The following is a 13,052-nucleotide window of genomic DNA, read 5'->3' as shown; positions in this document are numbered from 1 at the left end:
GGAAAGAGGGAGAAGAGAAAGACCAATGGAGGGAGTGGGGGAGGGAAGGATGGAGACAGAGAGGGGGTGTATTACTTTTGCTTTTTAGGGGTGGGGGAGGGGGTGGGGCAGGGGGGGCAGGGGGTAGGTTGTTTTCTTTGTGTTTGTTTTTTAATATACACTTCAGGTTTGTGTATTGTAAGTTTAAGCTCATTTTCAAAGCCTAATTATAGTGGTTTCTTTTATGGGTTGTTTTTTTTATTGTTGATTTTTTTAGTTTCACAAAAAAACCCATATATGTGTTACCATTTCATTTATTCATGATGTATGACAAGTTTTTAATAAATGAGATAAGAAAAGAAACAAAAAACACACACACAAGAAACAAAAAAGAAGAGCAAACAACAATAACAATGAAAGCAAACAAAGCAAAACCCATGAAAAGCAAAAACGAGCTTTTTTTTTTTTTTTTTTTTTTAAGGGTGGGAGTTATTTGTGAGTATCAGAATAACGCTATTATCTCTGCAAGAGAAATGAAGAGTGGTGAAGTCTGTGATACACAGAGATCATAAGCAGAACAGCAGAAATTTGGCATACAACATTATATTCTACAATAAGATCACACACAACAGTCATAGCAAAGCAAGCCTGGTGAAAGTATTACTTTTCTACTGTTTAAAACATACACACACACACACACACACACACACACACACACACACACACACACACACACATACATTAACACGAACCCACCCATATGCACCCACCCACATACTTTTTTTTGCATGTGCACTTGCACATATTGAACAAATATGGCAATGAAGTTAATTATGAAATAACACTAAGTTGTAAAGCACACATAGAGACACCCATTACAACATTAGAATTTGCATCTTTATAGTAATTGACAAAAGAGGAAGGTGGCAGAATGGTTAAGACGCTCAGCTGCCAATATAGAGAGTCCGTGAGGGTGTGGGTTTGATTCCTGCTCACACCCGTTCTCCCAAGTTTGACTGGAAAATCAAACTGAACGTCTAGTCTTTCAGATGAGACGATAAACCGAGGTCCAGTGTGCAGCACGTACTTGGCGCACTGAAAAAGAACCCGTGGCAACGAGAGTGTTGTCCTCTTGGCAAAATTATGTAAAAAGAAATCCACTCTGACAGGTACACATATATAAGCATGCACTAAAGGCCTGACAAGCGTGTTGGGTGATGCTGCTGGTCAGGGATCTGCCTAGCAGATGTGGTGTAGCGTATACGGGTTTGTCTGAATGCAGTGACACCTCTTTGAGAAACTGAAACTGAAACTGACAACAGAGTGCGCTGTTCTTTCTACACACCTGACAGCTCAGCCAGTCTCGAAGGCCCCGGCTGTGACGCCCGGCCTTCAGAGGAAGCGGCGGCGCATGTGTCGTACAGTGCGAACAGCGTTCTCGTCCAAGCGTCGTCCGCTGTGGAGATGAAGGTGTCGGCCTCACAGGGCAGGTTTCTGCAGGTGAGGGGCTCACTGTCCGTTCCACACCTGTTCACTTTTCTATACATCTGTTGGGTGGGGGTGGAGTGGTGTATGTGTGTGTGTGTGTGTGTGTGTGTGCGTGTATGTGGTTGTGTTTGTGTGAGCATGTGTGTGTGTGTGATGTCTGTGTTCTTGTGTGCTTTGTGTCTGATAAGTTATTATAAAGCACTGTGAGAGGTTCCAAAGTGCAATATGATTGATAAGTGTTATTATCATTGTTGGTGGTGGTGTTGTTATCATCATAAAAAAACAAACAAAAAAGCTTTTTTTTTAAAAAAAAGTGTTTGTGTGTGTATGCATAAATGTGTGTATGTATGTGTGTTTATGTTTCTGTGTGCATGTATATGTGTGTGTATATTTATATGTATGTGTATGTAATAGTATACATGTGTATGTATGTGTGTGTGTGTTTGTATGTGTGTAAGAGTGTACCTGTATGTGTGTGCGTAAGTGTTTGAGTGTATGTGTATGTGTATATATATATGTGTGTGTATGCATGTGTGTATATTGTGTATATGTGTGTATTGTATGTATATGAGTGTATATATATCTATACCTCTCTCTCTCTCTCTCTCTCTCTCTATATATATATATATATATATATATATGTATATATATATATATATGTATGTATACTGAATTTTATGGTATCTAGCTATATATATATATATGTATACTGAATTTTATGGTATCTAGCTATTTATCTATCTATCTGTCTATCTACACCCGTGTGTGTGTGTGTGTGTGTGTGTGTGTGTGTGTGCGTGCATGCATGTGTTCATGCATGTGCCTGTGCATGCATGTGTGTGTGTGTTGGGGGGTGGGGGTGGGGGTGGGGGGGGAATTGTTCCAGGCCACACGGGACATCAAGGCAGGAGACACACTGATTGTGGAGCGCCCCTTCGCCGCAGTTCTCCTGCCTCCCCACTACGACACACACTGCCTGCACTGCTTCGGGGCTCTGCCCGATAATCCTGTCGGGTGAGTCCTGCAGCTGTGTGTGGGGCAGGTTGGATAGTTCTTTCCATAGCTGTATGGGGGTTAGTCGGATGGTGCTTCTGATAGCTGTAAATCTGATAGTTCTTCCCGTAGCTGTTTGGGGGTGAGTCGGATAGCGCTTCTGATAGCTGTAAATCTGATAGTTCTTTCTATAGCTGTATGGGGGAAAGTCAGATAGCGCTTCTGATAGCTCTAAATCTGATAGTTCTTTCTATAGCTGTATGGGGGTAAGTCGGATAGTGCTTCTGATAGTTGTTAAGCTTATACTTATCGTTCTTTCGATAGCTATATGTAGTTTGGATAGTGCTTCTGATAGCTATTAAACTTACTGTTCTTTCGATAGCTGTATGGGGGTTAGTAGAATAATGCTTCTGATAGCTGTAAATCTGATAGTTCTTTCAGTAGCTGTATGGGGGAAAGTAGGATAGTGCTTCTGATTGCTGTAAATCTGATAGTTCTTCCCGTAGCTGTTTGGGGGTGAGTTGGATAGCGCTTCTGATAGCTGTAAATCTGATAGTTCTTTCAGTAGCTGTATTGGGGAAAGTCGGATAGTGCTTCTGATAGCTGTAAATCTGATAGTTCTTTCTATAGCTGTATGGGGGTAAGTCGGATAGTGCTTCTGATAGTTGTTAAGCTTATACTTATCGTTCTTTCGATAGCTATATGTAGTTTGGATAGTGCTTCTGATAGCTATTAAACTTACTGTTCTTTCGATAGCTGTATGGGGGTTAGTAGAATAATGCTTCTGATAGCTGTAAATCTGATAGTTCTTTCAGTAGCTGTATGGGGGAAAGTAGGATAGTGCTTCTGATTGCTGTAAATCTGATAGTTCTTCCCGTAGCTGTTTGGGGGTGAGTTGGATAGCGCTTCTGATAGCTGTAAATCTGATAGTTCTTTCAGTAGCTGTATTGGGGAAAGTCGGATAGTGCTTCTGATAGCTGTAAATCTGATAGTTCTTTCAATAGCTGTATGGGGGAAAGTCAGATAGTGCTTCTGATAGCTGTAAATCTGATAGTTCTTTCAGTAGCTGTATGGGGGAAAGTAGGATAGCGCTTCTGATAGCTGTAAATCTGATAGTTCTTTCAATAGCTGTATGGGGAAAAGTCAGATAGTGCTTCTGATAGCTGTAAATCTGATAGTTCATCCCGTAGCTGTTTGGGGGTGAGTCGGATAGGGCTTCTGATAGCTGTAAATCTGATAGTTCTTTCAATAGCTGTATGGGGAAAAGTCAGATAGTGCTTCTGATAGCTGTAAATCTGACAGTTCTTCCTGTAGCTGTTTGGGGGTGATTCGGATAGCGCTTCTGATAGCTGTAAATCTGATAGTTCTTTCAATAGCTGTATGGGGGAAAGTAGGATAGTGCTTCTGATAGCTGTAAATCTGATAGTTCTTCCCGTAGCTGTTTGGGGGTGAGTCGGATAGCGCTTCTGATAGCTGTAAATCTGATAGTTCTTTCAGTAGCTGTATGGGGGAAAGTCAGATAGTGCTTCTGATAGCTGTAAATCTGATAGTTCTTTCAATAGCTGTATGGGGGAAAAGTCAGATAGTGCTTCTGATAGCTGTAAGTCTGCAGTTCTTCCCGTAGCTGTTTGGGGGTGAGTCGGATAGCGATTCTGATAGCTGTAAATCTGATAGTTCTTTCAATAGCTGTATGGGGAAAAGTCAGATAGTGCTTCTGATAGCTGTAAATCTGATAGTTCTTCCCGTAGCTGTTTGGGGGTGATTCGGATAGCGCTTCTGATAGCTGTAAATCTGATAGTTCTTTCAGTAGCTGTATGGGGGAAAGTAGGATAGTGCTTCTGATAGCTGTAAATCTGATAGTTCTTCCCGTAGCTGTTTGGGGGTGAGTCGGATAGGGCTTCTGATAGCTGTAAATCTGATAGTTCTTTCAATAGCTGTATGGGGAAAAGTCAGATAGTGCTTCTGATAGCTGTAAGTCTGTAGTTGTTCCCGTAGCTGTTTGGGGGTGATTCGGATAGCGCTTCTGATAGCTGTAAATCTGATAGTTCTTTCAGTAGCTGTATGGGGGAAAGTAGGATAGTGCTTCTGATAGCTGTAAATCTGATAGTTCTTCCCGTAGCTGTTTTGGGGTGAGTCGGATAGCGCTTCTGATAGCTGTAAATCTGATAGTTCTTTCTATAGCTGTATGGGGGTAAGTCGGATAGTGCTTCTGATAGCTGTAAATCTGATAGTTCTTTCTATAGCTGTATGGGGGAAAGTCAGATAGTGCTTCTGATAGCTGTTAATCTGATAGTTCTTTCAATAGCTGTATGGGGGTAAGTCGGATAGTGCTTCTGATAGCTGTTAAATTTATACTTATCGTTCTTTTGATAGCTATATGGGGGTAGTTTGGATAGTGCTTCTGATAGCTGTTAAACTTACTGTTCTTTCGATAGCTGTATGGGGGTTAGTAGAATAATGCTTCTGATAGCTGTTAAACTTATAGTTCTTTCGATAGCTGTATGGGGGTAGGTTGGATAGTGCTTTTGGTAGCTGTATGGAGGTAACTATCTGATAGCTGCATGGGGATAACTATCTGTTTGCTATTTGGCTGTAAGTTGGATAACTACCCCAATAGCTGTATAAGGGTAGGTTGTACAGTTATTCCGATAGCTGTCTGGGGCTATCTGATAGCTGTCTGGGGCTAACTGTCTGATAGCTGTATGGGGGGCTAACTGTCTGATAGCTGTATGGGGGGCTAACTGTCTGATAGCTGTATGGGGGGCTAACTATCTGATAGTTGCAGGGGGGTAACTATCTGACAGCTGTATGGGGCTAACTATCTGACAGCTGTATGGGGCTAACTAACTGATAGCTGTATGGGGCTATCTGACAGCTGTATGGGGCTAACTATCTGACAGCTGTATGGGGGTAACTATCTGATAGCTGCAGGGGGGTAACTATCTGATAGCTGCAGGGGGGTAACTATCTGATAGCTGTATGGGGGGCTAACTGTCTGATAGCTGCAGGGGGGTAACTGTCTGACAGCTGTATGGGGGGCTATCTGACAGCGGTATGGGGCTAACTATCTGATAGCTGCAGGGGGGTAACTATCTGATAGCTGTATGGGGGCTAACTATCTGATAGCTGTATGGGGGGCTAACTGTCTGATAGCTGCAGGGGGGTAACTGTCTGATAGCTGTATGGGGGTAACTATCTGATAGCTGTATGGGGGTAACTATCTGACAGCTGTATGGGGGGCTAACTGTCTGATAGCTGCAGGGGGGTAACTGTCTGATAGCTGTATGGGGCTAACTGTCTGATAGCTGCAGGGGGGTAACTATGTGATAGCTGCAGGGGGGTAACTATCTTATAGTTGTATGGGGCTAACTGTCTGATAGCTGTATGGGGCTAACTATCTGATAGCTGCAGGGGGGTAACTATCTTATAGTTGTATGGGGCTAACTATCTGATAGCTGCAGGGGGGTAACTATCTGATAGCTGCAGGGGGGTAACTATCTTATAGTTGTATGGGGCTAACTGTCTGATAGCTGTATGGGGGGCTATCTGATAGCTGCAGGGGGGCTAACTGTCTGATAGCTGTATGGGGGGCTAACTGTCTGATAGCTGTATGGGGCTAACTATCTGATAGCTGTATGGGGGTAACTATCTGATAGTTGTATGGAGGTAACTATCTGATAGCTGCAGGGGGCTAACTATCTGATAGCTGCAGGGGGCTAACTATCTGATAGCTGCTGGGGGGTAACTATCTGATAGCTGTATGGGGCTAACTATCTGATAGCTGTATGGGGCTAACTGTCTGATAGCTGTATGGGGGTAGGTCTGATAGTTCTCCTGATAGCAATGTGGTGGTAGGTCTGATGGTGTAAGTTGGATAATCCTGTGGGGTAAATTTGATAGTTCTGTGGGAATAAATCAGATAGTTCTTTGGAGTTAAGTTACATAGTTCTGTGTGGGTGTCTCAGATACTTCTGTGGTGGTATATCGAATAATCTTGTAGGAGCAAGCTGAGTCATTCCATGTGGTTAAGCTGGATAGTTCTGTGAGGGTAAGTCAGAGAGTTCTGTGGGTTAAGTCGGATAATTAAACAGGGATATGTTGGAGAGTTCTGTGGTTGCAAGTTGAATAATTCTGTGGTGGTCAGTCAGACAGGTCTGGTGGAATAAATCAGGTAGTTCTGCAGTGATCTTCTTCTTCTTCTGCGTTCACTCGTATGCACATGAGTGGGCTTTTACGTGTATGACCGTTTTTACCCCGCCATGTAGGCAGCCATACTCCATTTTTCGGGGGTGTGCATGCAGGGTATGTTCTTGTTTCCATAACACACCGAACGCTGACATGGATTACAGGATCTTTAACGTGCGTATTTGATCTTCTGCTTGCATATACACACGAAGGGGGTTCAGGCACTAGCAGGTCTGCACATATGTTGACCTGGGAGATCATAAAAATCTCCACCCTTGACCCACCAGGCGCCGTCACTGTGATTCAAACCCGGGACCCTCAGATTGACAGTCCAACGCTTTAACCACTCGGCTATTGCGCCCGTCGTTCAGCAGTGATGATTTGGATAGTTCCTCTGGGATAAATTGGATATATGTTTGGGAGTTAGATAATTCTGTGGGGGTAAGTCATGTAGTTCTGTGGATATACTTGGAGCAGTTATTCACAGCATTTTCTGGCAGCAAAAGGGTTAAGGAACTAGTAGGTCTGCATATATGTAGACCTGGAAGATCTGTAAAATTTTAATCTCCACCCTCAAACCACCAGGCACCAAAAACAGGATCAAACTCTGGACCATCAGATTTGACTGTTCACTTCTTGTGCCTGTCTGATAGAGACGGCAGCTGGTGAGAGGGGCTGGCAGAATATATATGACAGTCAGTCGTGTCAGACTATGACCATCAGAGCAGTAGAGGAGGCAACTGCTGTCCCGACTATTTGGGCTAGAATTTGATTATATTATTGAGAGTGTCTTGTCCAAGTTACATCCCCGCTCTCTGGGCCAAGAGGGTTTTAGGACGGTCGGCGTTGGGATGGTTCCCAAAAGCCAACTGGTCCCCAAGGCTGCAGCACTAAGAGAGCCAGTGCAATCTTGCCTCCTAGTTTGAGAGTCATCCTTCACAAAAGACAAGGCGTGATTAACAGTTGTGACTGACATGGTGTGATTAACAAGGTGTGGCTGACAAGTTGTGATTAAGGGTGTGCGACTGTTGAAGTGTGACTGACAAAGTGTGATTTACAGGTGTGACTGAGAAGGTGTGACTGATGAGGTGTGATAAACGAGGTGTGATTAACAGGTGTGACTGACAAGGTGTGATTAATGATGTGTGACTGACGAGGTGTGATTAACTGTGTGTGATTGACGAGGTGTGATTTACTAGGTGTGATTAATGGTGTGTGACTGACGAGGTGTGATTAACTGTGTGTGATTGACGAGGTGTGATTGACGAGGTGTGATTTACTAGGTGTGATTAATGGTGTGTGACTGACGAGGTGTGATTAACTGTGTGTGACTGACGAGGTGTGATTTACTGTGTGTGATTGACGAGGTGTGATTGACAAGGTGTGACTGACAAGGTGTGACTGACAAGGTGTGATTAACTGTGTGTGATTGACGAGGTGTGATTGACAAGGTGTGACTGACAAGGTGTGATTAACTGTGTGTGATTGACGAGGTGTGATTGACAAGGTGTGACTGACAAGGTGTGACTGACAAGGTGTGACTGACAAGGTGTGATTAACTGTGTGTGATTGACGAGGTGTGATTGACAAGGTGTGACTGACAAGGTGTGATTAACTGTGTGTGATTGATGAGGTGTGATTGACGAGGTGTGACTGACAAGGTGTGACTGACAAGGTGTGATTAACTGTGTGTGATTGATGAGGTGTGACTGACGAGGTGTGACTGACAAGGTGTGATTAACTGTGTGTGATTGATGAGGTGTGATTGATGAGGTGTGATTGACAAGGTGTGACTGACGAGGTGTGATTAACAGTGTGTGACTGACGAGGTGTGATTAACGCCAGGTGACAGTTGACACGCCAGGTGTGTGTGTATGTGTGTGTGACTGTTGATCAGGTGTGGTCAGTGCAGCGGTGTGCTGTACTGCAGTGAAGGGTGCAGAGACATCTCCTGGGCCACTTACCACCACGTGGAGTGCAGATACCAGGACCTGCTGCATTCGGTAATAGTCTGTGTGTGTGTGTGTGTGTGTGTGGGTGTGGGTGTTTGTGTGTGTGGGTGTGTGTGTTTGTGTGTGTTGGTGTGTGTGTGTGTTCACCATGGTTGGTGATTTTTTTGTTTTTTTCCCTTCAGTGCAAGGATTTTGTGATCTTTTGTTCATATACCATGGTTGGTAATTTTCTTCAGGTTTTTGTTTGTTTGTTTGTTTTTCCTTCTAGTGCAATGATTTTGTGATAATTTTCTTTCACCATGGTTGATAATTTTTGTGTTTTTTTTTCCTTCCCGTGCAAGGATTTTGTGATAATGGTCATTCACCATGGTTGGTAATTTTTTTTAATTTTCTTTTCAGTGCAAGGATTCAGTGATATTGTTCATTCACAACATGGATAGAGCAGGGTTGACTGCAGGTTCTCAAAGAGGACAGAACAATGATAATATTGGTTATTATTATAGGTCATTTATACACCACTTTCAAACATTTCATAGGGCTTCACAGTAACATGTCAGTCAGACACAAGGCGCACATGAACACACAGAGGCACACTCGCAAACACAGACACATGCAGGCACATGCACATGCACTTACACACACTTGCACACACACACACACACACACACACCATGCACGCAGAATAAGAAGACTCTGCCAAGGACTGGTTCTTTTCTTGTCTTGTCATTCGCAGTGTCTTGAAACAATTCCCAATTTTTCGTTCTGGTTAAGAGTGGTGTTATGAACAGATAGCTGAAAGAACTCTGTGTGTGTGTGTGTGTGTGTGTGTGTGTGTGTGTCTGTGTGTGTGTTTTCAGGTAGGAATTGCTCACCTGTCCCTGAGGATCGTTCTGACAATGGGGCTGCCATCACTGCTAGGTGGGTGATGTTGTACTTTCTGTGTGTGTGTGTGTGTGTGTGTGTGTGTGTGTGTGTTCAGGTAGGAATTGCTCACCTGTCCCTGAGGATCGTTCTGACAATGGGGCTGCCATCACTGCTAGGTGGGTGATGTTGTTCTTTCTGTGTGTGTGTGTGTGTGTGTGTGTGTGTGTGTGTGTGTGTGTGTGTGTGTGTGTGTTCAGGTAGGAATTGCTCACCTGTCCCTGAGGATCGTTCTGACAATGGGGCTGCCATCACTGCTAGGTGGGTGATGTTGTTCTTTCTGTGTGTGTGTGTGTGTGTGTGTGTGTGTGTGTGTGTGTGTGTGTGTGTGTGTGTGACACTGTTAATATGATATTCTGTGTGTGTGTCTCTGTGTGTGAGAGAGAGTTAAAGAGAGAGATTGTGTGACTGTGTGTGTGTGTGAGAGAGAAGAGTGTGTGTGTGTATGACACTGTGTGTGTGTGAGAGAGAGAGAGAGAAAGAGACTTTGTGTATGAGAGGAGGGGCACTGTGGGAGTATGTGCATGTATATGATTGTTTTTCTTTCTTTTAATCTAGTTTTTTTTTCTGGCTCCATACTTTGGTAATTGAATATCAGACTGACTTGACTTTTCTGTGGCCATAATTTGCTTGATATGGCGAAATGTTACTGTCTTGCCACCACTCTTGTAACTAATGTTATACTCTTGCAGATAGATAGCATTCATTGAATAAGTATACTTTTTTTTTTTTCTTTTTTTGCCACTTACACCAGTTAACAGTAAAGTTGTGAATGTATTCAACAGAGATATCAATGTATGTAATAAAGCCTGTGTATTCTGTAAAGATGGGAATACATTCAGTAAAGATGTCAATTTATTTGGCAAAGATGTCCGTGTATTCAGTAAAACTGTCAGTATATTAAGATAAACTGTTAAATCATACATTCAGTGCAGATGTCACTGTATTTAGTAAAGATGCCAACATATCTGAAGATGTGAATGCATTCAGTAAACACGTCATTAAATTCAGTAAAGCTGTCAATACAAGAAAAGATGTGGATATATTCACTTAAGATGTTAATGTATTCCATTAAACTGTTAAACATCAGTGTACACATTATATATGTCAAGGCACCCAGCATTCAGTGAAGACGTCAGCTTGTTCAGTAAAGATATCAGGGTACCAGCATTCAATAAAGGCATCAGTGTGTTTATTGTAGATGTCAAGGCACCCAGCATTCAGTTTGTTCTTTAGTTTAGCGTCTTTTCACTATCACTGATATTAGACAATTATAAAATGCTGAACTGCTTACCACAGATGCATGTAACATTTTTACTATACTTTGTCTTGAGCGCATCAAGTTTTATACAGAAGAAAGTAGAGGTAATTAATCTTGTATAGCATTCAGTAAAGGCATCAATGTGTTCATTATAGATGTCAAGGCACCTGGCATTCAGTGAAGGCATCAATGTGTTTATTATAGATGTCAAGTCACCCAGAATTCAGTGAACGCGTCAAAGTGGAGTGATGGTCTAGAGGTAATGCGTCCGCATAGGAAGCGAGAGAATCTGAGCGCGCTGGTTCGAATCACAGCTCAGCCACCGATATTTTCTCCCCCTCCACTAGACCTTGAGTGGTGGTCTGGATGCTAGTCATTTGGATGAGATGATAAACTGAGGTCCCGTGTGCAGCATGCACTTAGCGAACGTAAAAGAACCCACGGCAACAAAAGGGTTGTTCCTGGCAAAATTCTGCATGCAGGTAAATTTTTTTTTTTTAAATGGGTGGTGCTGTAGTGTAGCAACACACTCTCCCTGGGGAGAGCAGCCCGAATTTCACACAGAGAAATCTGTTATGATAAAAAGAAATACAAATACAAATACAAATGTGTTCATTATAGATGTGAAGCCACCCAGAATTCATTAAAGGCGTCAATGTGTTCACTATAGATGTCAAGGCAACCAGCATTCATTGAAGGTGTCATCATGTTTATTATAGATGTCAAGGCACCCAGCATTCAGTGAAGGCGTCAATGTGTTTATTATAGATGTCAAGGCAGCCAGCATTCATTGAAGGTGTCAATGTATTCCTTATAGATGTCAAGACCACCAGCATTCAGTGAAGGCGTCAATGTGTTCATTATAGATGTCAAGGCACCCAGCATTCAGTAAAGGCGTCAGTGTGTTCATTATAGATGTCAAGGCACCCAGCATTCAGTAAAGGCGTCAATGTGTTCATTATAGATGTCAAGGCACCCAGCGAAGGTGTCAATGTGTTCATTATAGATGTGAAGGCATCCGGCAATCAGTGAAGGCGTCAATGTGTTCATTATAGATGTCAAGGCAACCAGCATTCAGTGAAGGCGTCAATGTGTTCATTATAGATGTCAAGGCACCCAGCATTCGGTGAAGGCGTCAATGTTTTCATTATAGATGTCAAGGCACCCAGCATTCAGTGAAGGCGTCAATGTGTTCATTATAGATGTCAAGGCAACCAGCATTCAGTGAAGGTGTCAATGTGTTCCTTATAGATGTCAAGGCACCCAGCATTCAGTAAAGGCGTCAATGTGTTCATTATAGATGTCAAGGCACCCAGCGAAGGTGTCAATGTGTTCATTATAGATGTGAAGGCATCCGGCAATCAGTGAAGGCGTCAATGTGTTCATTATAGATGTCAAGGCAACCAGCATTCAGTGAAGGCGTCAATGTGTTCCTTATAGATGTCAAGGCACCCAGCATTCGGTGAAGGTGTCAATGTGTTCCTTATAGATGTCAAGGCACCCAGCATTCAGTGAAGGCGTCAATGTTTTCATTATAGATGTCAAGGCACCCAGCATTCAGTGAAGGCGTCAATGTGTTCATTATAGATGTCAAGGCAACCAGCATTCAGTGAAGGTGTCAATGTGTTCCTTATAGATGTCAAGGCACCCAGCATTCAGTGAAGGCGTCAATGTGTTCCTTATAGATGTCAAGGCAACCAGCATTCAGTAAAGGCGTCAATGTGTTCATTATAGATGTCAAGGCAACCAGCATTCAGTAAAGGCGTCAATGTGTTCATTATAGATGTCAAGGCAACCAGCATTCAGTAAAGGCGTCAATGTGTTTATTATAGATGTCAAGGCACCCAGCATTCAGTAAAGGCGTCAATGTGTTTATTATAGATGTCAAGGCACCCAGCATTCAGTGAAGGAGTCAGTGTGTTCCTTATAGATGTCAAGTGGAGGTGTCAATGTGTCCACAGACTTTCTGGATCGGAGAGAGGAGAGGGAGAGTTTGGTGCCTGAGGCTATTCCAGGTGTCACGCAGGAGGGCCGCTACGAGAGAAACTACCTGTCGGTCTTTGACCTCATGACTCACACCGACGATATGGTCATCGATGACCTCTTCCAGTACTCCCTGGTCAGTGTGTGTGTGTGTGTGTGTGTGTGTGTGTGTGTGTTTATCAGTGTGTATCTGTGTTTGTGTGAATTTATGTGTGTATCTGTGTCTTGTCTCTATGCAAGTTTATCATGGCCACAAAGGGTGTGTGTTTGTGTGTGTATGTGTGTGTGTG

The 13,052-nt window shown here is 43.1% G+C and overlaps 1 protein-coding gene across 1 annotated transcript in view; it reads left to right on the top strand.

Moving 5' to 3' along the window:
- LOC143286527 (protein-lysine N-methyltransferase SMYD4-like) overlaps positions 1 to 13,052 on the top strand; it is a 35,130-nt gene that overhangs the window by 10,721 nt on the left and 11,357 nt on the right. Inside the window, exons 7-11 of the mRNA XM_076594123.1 lie at positions 1,332 to 1,479; positions 2,354 to 2,481; positions 8,543 to 8,648; positions 9,455 to 9,515; positions 12,741 to 12,898. Of these exons, the coding sequence (XP_076450238.1) occupies positions 1,332 to 1,479; positions 2,354 to 2,481; positions 8,543 to 8,648; positions 9,455 to 9,515; positions 12,741 to 12,898 (601 nt within the window). The remainder of the gene's footprint in view (positions 1 to 1,331; positions 1,480 to 2,353; positions 2,482 to 8,542; positions 8,649 to 9,454; positions 9,516 to 12,740; positions 12,899 to 13,052) is intronic.

The sequence above is a fragment of the Babylonia areolata genome, chromosome 10 (genome assembly GCF_041734735.1).
Source record: "Babylonia areolata isolate BAREFJ2019XMU chromosome 10, ASM4173473v1, whole genome shotgun sequence".
Lineage (NCBI taxonomy): Eukaryota > Metazoa > Mollusca > Gastropoda > Neogastropoda > Buccinidae > Babylonia > Babylonia areolata.
This window is presented reverse-complemented; position numbering and strand designations above follow the sequence as displayed.